General features: G+C 42.4%; 1 protein-coding gene across 1 annotated transcript; it reads right to left on the bottom strand.

Moving 5' to 3' along the window:
* Positions 1 to 985: 985 nt before the first annotated feature.
* Positions 986 to 1,897, bottom strand: LOC115304419 (olfactory receptor 8S1-like). The gene has a single exon (XM_029954583.1). It carries the CDS (start codon positions 1,895 to 1,897, stop codon positions 986 to 988), a length of 912 nt encoding a protein of 303 aa, XP_029810443.1.
* Between the last annotated feature and the right edge of the window lie 5,562 nt (positions 1,898 to 7,459).

Below are 7,459 nucleotides of genomic sequence, written 5' to 3'. Positions count from 1 at the left end.
TTACCTCTGGGGAGAGGAGAGAGTGATATGATGGGGGCCACACATGGAGGTCCTAAGGCTCTGGGAATGCTCTATTTCTTAAGTGAAAGATAAAAAGATAAAAATAAAGACTGAGAGGGGCCTGCAGATCTTTAGGAAGAGTATGGAAAAGTTGGTTTTGTGATGAAATGTAAAGAAGCAAAAACTCAGCCCCCAGAGCTCCTGACAGCATGGCTCACGCAACCAGGTCAGGAAGCAGAGGTTTGCAGTGAAAGCACTTGCACAGGAAGTGCCAGCTCATCTGGTCTATTCCTTCCACCATAGCTTCAACCCATCTTTTACTCTCTAGGACAAACTAGTGACCACTAAACAGGCACACTGGCTATTTGATGACCTCAGGTGCTCTCAGGTGAGGTGAAAGAAGTACTTGTGAGTCACTGTTCTGTAACATCTGTCCCTTGACTTTATGCTGTGCTGGCTTCTGGAGAATCTTTCAGAAGGACAGCTCCCAAATGGTGATGGAAGGAATGGGCTGGTCTGCCTTCAGTGGAGCTCTTCCCCTCTTCCCAAGGTCTTAAAATAATGCAGGTTTTATTTTTCTTTTTTCCAATTTGCAGAGGGTGAAATCATAAGACCACACAATCAAATGTTCTCATCTTGACTACTTGACAGACCAATTCTCCCATTTAAAAGAGACTCTTCATTTTGAAATGTCAATATTTTGTCTTTCACCAAAGACATGTTTCTCAAGCACATTAGTTTTCCAAAACATTTTTTCTCATACTTCCCACACTCACCTAGTTGACTAAAACAATAGATCATTGAGCTCTACTGCTGATTCAGTAGATTAGTGGTTGAGCCTGAGAACCTGCCTGTCCAGCAAGCTCACAGATGCTACCGATGCTGCTGATTTGTAGATGACACTTAGAGAACCACTTTTATCCTCTCAAGGTATTTCTGAAGACCTCTCCTCCCCATTCTCTGGCTGAACACCTGAGGAGCGCATTTACTGCCTCAGCATCCTCTGCAGAGCGGCCTTCACCTCCTGGTTCCTGAGGCTGTAGATGAGGGGGTTTAGCAAGGATGTGATCACACAGTACTGAATGGAGACCACTCGCTCCAACACTGAGCCTGAGGCAGGGCTGATGTACCTGAATAGAGCTGTCCCGTAGAACAAGAGCACCACAGTGAGGTGGGAGGAGCAGGTGGAGAAGGCTTTGGCTTGGCCCTCAGAGGACTGGATGTTCAGAATGGCAGAAATGATTCTAGAGTAAGAGAAAAGGATCAGGGGAAGTGTCAGCAGCCCTAGAAATGCACTGGACCCTGACAGAAGGGACTTGTTGGCAGTGGGATCAGTACATGACAGAGGGAAGAGTGCAGGCAGCTCACAGCAGAAGTGGGAGATGACGTTCGAACCACAGAAATGTAAATTGTGGATGAAAAGATTATTTACTAGTGAGTTCAGAAACCCCATCCCCCACGCTGCACTGACCATTACCATGCAGAGAGGCCTGTTTATGACCATGGTATAGAGCAGAGGGTGACAGATGGCAGCATAGCGGTCATAGGCCATGGCAGAGAGAAGACTGGCTTCCACACATCCACAGAGAAGAAAAAAGAAACTCTGGGTGATACAGCCCCACATGGAGATGCTTTTCTTCTGAGATAGGAAGTTCTGTAGCATTTTGGGCATAGTAACTGAGGAGAAGCAGATATCTAGGAAGGAAAGGTGTCCAAGGAGAAAGTACATGGGGATGTGGAGGTGAGAATCCCCTCTGATCACCAGGATCATCACCAGATTCCCCATCAGGGTCAGGAGGTAAGTCCCCAGGAACAGCACAAAGAGCAGAGTCTGGATGTGGCAGTCAGCAGACAGGCCGAGGAGGATGAACTCAGTGAAGAAAGTGAAGTTGTTCATGGTTGTTTATAAATTCCATCCCTAGAAAGAAATCTACTGAATTACAGAATCTGAGTAGTCTTTAGTAATCAGAATATTGCTCCCACACCCTAAAACTTCTCAGGAAATAGTCCTGTCTGCTTAAAAATAGAAAAGGTAAACAAGTTGAGTATTTCCAGTTGTGATCGCGACGGGCTGAATTGTATCCCGTCCTCCCCCAAAATATGTTGGAAGTCTTAACCCCCAGCACCTCACAATGTGGCCTTACTTGGAATTAGGATAATTGCAGGTGTGGTAAATTAAAATTAGCTCATATTGGAATAGGATGGGCTCTGAATCCAATATGACTAGTGTCCTTAGAAGGAAGCGGAAAGCACACAGAGGGAAGACAGCTGTGGAACAACACAGGCAGAGACTGGGGTGACACAGCAAGCCAAGGGATGCCAACAATTAACAGCCACCACCAGAAGCTAGGACGAGGCAAGGAAGGATTTTCCATACAAGTTTCAGCAGGGAAGTGGTTCTACTCACAGCAGCCTCTAGAACTGTGAGACAATACATTTCTATTGTTTTAAGCCAGTTTCTGGTACTTTGTTACATCAGCCTTAGGCAACTAATAACAATGACTTTCAGAGTTTCTGCTCTTTGGCCCTCCACAACTGAACTAGTAAATTCTGTCAGTGAATATAGCAAACATCTTTGGAACCTAAATCAAACTACATGCTTTGACCCTTACGAATATACTTATGAGAACAAACAAACGTGAGGTGTCAAGTGAAACTGTTTCAGAAAACAGACTATTTAGTTGCGAGCCTTTTTATATTTAGGTTTGCATCCTAAAGCCAAGGACTAGAACTCACCATCTCATTTTCTGAGCTGTGGGTAAAGATGTGGAGAAGGGACTTGGAAAATGCTACTACAGGTTACACAGGGCTTTCCAAATATTTCAAGATCCTTCAAGGGCAACCTGTCGCTCCAAGCTCACTCTGCAAAGCTGGAAAAGCGTTGAGTGGGAACGGCTAGATGTGCTGCAGGCAAGCTTGCTCTGTGCTCAAGCCCACCAGGTCAGGTTCTCATAGGATCTCAGAGCGGGCAGATGAGGGGCCACAGGGATGAGGTGACTTGCTCTACATCACACAGCTGATCTGCAGAACAGGCAGGAATGAAACAGAATGTTCTGCTCTCAGTCCAGTGCTCCTCCTACTACAACAGAGCCAGCAGAGGGATGACATATTTTTTTAGTCATTTAAAGTATGCTTAGAGGACTACGTAGCTAGCTGTGTCTTCAATATAACACTGTGCTTAAAATTAAACAGCTGGACCTAAGAACTGAAAGCTTTGTGAACGTGAGCAAGTCACTTAACGCTTCTGAAGGACAATTTTTCCACATCTTTAAAATGAAACATTTAAAACTGTCTTGTGTGGCTGACATAAACTTATTTAAGAAGGCTTTTAAGTGGATGAAGACAAATTTCTGGAGAAACTGTTCTGAGGAGCTTTCATGGGAAGAAACTGACCACTAAAAGAGGGGATAGGAAGAGAGTAAAAAGGGTGTTGTTGGGGTGCCTGGCGGGGGTGGGGGTGGGGAGTCGGTCAATTAAGTGACTTTGGATCAGGCCATGATTTCACAGTTCATGAGTTCAAGCCCCCACATTGGGCTCTGCACTGATGATGTGGATCCTGCTTGGGATCCTCTCTCTCTCTCTCTCTCTCTCTCTCTCTCTCTCTCTCTCTCTCTCATTCTCCATCTCTCTCTGCCCCTCCCTGACTTGCTCACTCTCTCACTCTCTCTCTCTCAAAATAAATAAACTTAAAAAAAAAAAAAGAATGGTGAGCTGTGCCCTTCAGTGGGAATATTTGTGGTTAGTGGCATTGCCTTTTTGGATCAAAACTTCCTTTCTCATTCCCAGTTCTGACAATTATAGCAAAGGCATCACAATCTCCACCCCTGAAACTTGCTAAGAGACTGAACTCCCAGTCTTTCCTCTCTGCAGATTATTTTTGTTGGGAGACAAGGAATATAACTTAAAGCCAAAGGACCTTAGAACTCTTAGTGAAGGTCAGGCAAGAGGAAATGAGAAGCACTCCTTCTGTTCCTTAACTCCTCTGATGGCATACATTTGAGACAATGCCTTCCTGACAGCTGCTTCTTGCCAAAAGAAGACCTGCTTTAGTGTCAGGGACCAGGGACATGAACAGAGGAGACAGAGAGGATCTCAGATGGACAGAAGTGCACATAGATGAACATCTCATGAGATTCTACTCCCAGGAAGAAAATTGGTCTACTTGTTTACTTTAGGCAACAAATTTCTCTTTTGCTTGATTTTACTTCTTTTTCAATACCATGAGGAATCTGGGTCAGAACAGGATTCCTCCCACTTACGCAAACCCATGAAAATTGGACATTTTTCACTCCTATTGCTGAGAAGGATTGTTCTAAATCTGGCTCCTATTTGGGGCTCTAAACCAGATTGCCTATCTCCCCACCCCATCCCAGTTGGGTAAGTGGGATGAGAGAGTGCTCTAGCTCTGCCTTGGGCAAAGTCAATTACATATCCTGACGTTTTCTAGGAACAGAGCCTGTGGGATCAGCTCTAGCTAATGCCTAAAGGGCTGGCATTCTCTGCACTGGGGACTTTCTGGGCCTTGCTAAAAGTCATTAACTCCTGTCAGTCTTCCTGTAATAACCTACCTGAATCCTGAGAAGAGCTCCTGACCAGTTTGTACGAGTCTTATATTTCTCCAACCCTATTGTCTTTGGCCATCTCTTTGCCAAGATAACCCTGGGAGATAAGCATGAGGAAAGACCTCAGGGAGCCTGGGACTGCTCACCGCCCATGGGGGATGCTACAGTATCAGAGTCATTTGAGATCTGGTGCTGACTTTGAAGGGCTGGCTGTGATTTGGAAGTGTGGATGCAGAAACATTTCCAGGAAGAGCATAAGGCATGATGCAGAATCTGACAAATAAAGCTCAGTGTAGGGTTTCTCAACCTCAGCCACATGAGTATGTACACAGAAGCATTAGCAAGTTTGGTAGCATGCATGCATGTGTGTGGGCACTTGCACGCATGCACGCACACACACACACACACACATATTCATACATAACGTCTAACATTCTCTATTCTCTTTTGGATTTACTCCAAACTCTATTGTCTTCAGGTATACTGTGTTTTTTTCCCCTCACATTCTCCTCACATGGCATTGTAAGTGCAATTAGAGGTATGAGGCAATAACTCTTCAATTATCTTGATTTCCTACTATACATGTGTTTCTCTGCCATTTCCTTAGTAGAGGTATCTGCCTTGAATCAAAGACTAACACCTATATGTGTATTTCAGCTCTGATTTCATCCTGAGCCTTTGGGTCCTTTTCCTTCAACTATGCTAATTATCTGTTTCTATCATCAGTTTCTTTCTGTTATTCATTTGTACTAAGAATATAAACGTATTAAAATATCTTTTGTATTTCAAAGCATCCAGTTGACCCCATTTTTCACTGGGGGTGAACTGATTTTACATTGCATTACTTAAGGTCATGGCTGCTTTCATATACGGGAGAACTGACATAAGACCCACACTATACATAAGACCCACAAAGCCTAAAATGTTAGCTGCCCTGCCCTTTAAGAAGAAGTTTGCTTACCTCTGTTATATGATATGCTAAGGGACTCAGAGTTTATCCTGGGTCATTACAGAACAATTGGATAGATGGGAAGAAATTGAGGCTGAGAGCAAACAAGCCAATAAAATGACTATTGTAGAGCCTGGGAGATAAAGAATCTTGTTCCTGGACAACTGAAGGATGGTTCTGTCATGTTTTAAGTATTCACCTGATAATCCTACCCTATTTGCTGGGTTATTGTTTTCTATAATTTAATATATTAAAAATACACTGGAAATAGCTATTTTAATAGTCAATAATTAAATTACAAAAATATCTATTTTTACTAATAGGGCTTTTCCCCTTATATTCTAGTCCTTCCCTGTGGGATCACTTTATTTCTTATGGAAGTATTCTTTTAGTAAATGGAGTCATGGGTAATAAATTCCCTTAGTCTTTGCATTCTTGAAAATATCTTTAGTTTTTCCCCATTTAAAAAGATCTTTTAATTCATATCCACGGTACAAAAAGTAAGTTTTTCTCCAATCCCTACTCCTCAATTATTTAATCTCTTTCTTAGATGCAAGAACTGTTTACCATTTTACTTGAATAAACTTCCAGAAATCGTTGATGAGTATAGCCACATATGTGTATATAGTATTTTCACCAAAAAAAAAAAAGATAGCATAGTCTACATCCCATTTTGCAACTTTATTTTCTTACTTATCAATTTATTTTAAAGACCATCCCATAGTGACAAATACAGCTGTCTCATTTTTAATTTTTATTTTTTAAGGACTCAGAGGTCATAGTTCAAACATAGAGATATAAGAGATGATATTTTACAAGGACATTGAAGACGATGGTTTGTAGGATTCTCCCAACGCAGGACCATGTTTTCTCCATACAGAATGCTGGCTTTTTTTTTTTTTAATTGATGTATAGCTGACACTCATCATTAAATTAGTTTCAGGTGTCAGAGCTGCTTCATTTTTCAGTGGCTATCTAGTGGTCCACTGTATAAGGGCACTACTATAATTTATTTAACATGCACTTTATAAATGGCAATAGCCAAGATTTCATCATTCTTTCATTAATTCACCAAATATCTTGAGCGTCTATTATGGCTAAGGAACTCTTCCAAGATGCTCACAAAGACATTAGCGAGCAAATGGAGCTCCCTGTCTGCATCGGGAAATATAACAATTATCCTTGTATGTGTTTTCTTTTGCACACTTGTGAGAATATTGGTGAGATTAATTCCTAAGAAAGGATATATTTGATCAAAGCATTCTTATAGATATTTCCAGATTTCTCTTCATTAAAGTTGTACTAATTTTAAAAGTTCATTAGCAGGGCACCTAGTTGGCTCAGTTGGTTAAGTGTCCTGCTGGAGTCCAGCTCCTGCAGGTCCAGGGTTCCCCCGAAGGATGACAGTGCAGGCCAAAGAGAAAGTGGGAGAGCCTTGCATTTTCGTTCTGATCCCCAGACAAGCACCGCTGCCCATCTGGCAGGCGTCTCCGTCTTGTCTGGTTCTCAAGGTTTATTTATGGCAAAAGGTACAAGGACAAGAAAGGGCAGTAAATGATTTCTCATAGATAAGTTTTACAATTTTAGCCACAGGCACTCAAGGTGTCATAGGTATTTTTACAAAACCTCAGGTCTAGCCTCAAGGAAACGACCTTTAACCAACAGGCAAACAGCATTCTTTAGTAAAGGTCAGTTTTTTATGAGTAAGGGTCATTAGGCCATTTATAACTCTAAGAGAAAGTTCCCAGAAAAACAAGTTCTCAGGAGATATGCTTGCTCTCATAGTCCCAAAGATGACTGATACATTTTATCACGGTAGTGACTGTCACAAAGGCATTCAGGCCCAGAAAGTATTCAGTTATCCATTTTGCTTAGGGGCTAGTTTACTTGCTTATCTTTTCCCTGACCAGGTGTAGTCATGCCTCAAGGACAGGGGGGGGGGGGGGGA

This window comes from Suricata suricatta, chromosome 10, assembly GCF_006229205.1.
Source record: "Suricata suricatta isolate VVHF042 chromosome 10, meerkat_22Aug2017_6uvM2_HiC, whole genome shotgun sequence".
NCBI lineage: Eukaryota > Metazoa > Chordata > Mammalia > Carnivora > Herpestidae > Suricata > Suricata suricatta.
This window is presented reverse-complemented; position numbering and strand designations above follow the sequence as displayed.

Coding starts and splice junctions, on each gene's coding strand:
- LOC115304419 (XM_029954583.1), bottom strand. CDS start 1,897: ATGAACAACTTCACTTTCTTCACTGAGTTCATCCTCCTCGGCCTGTCT.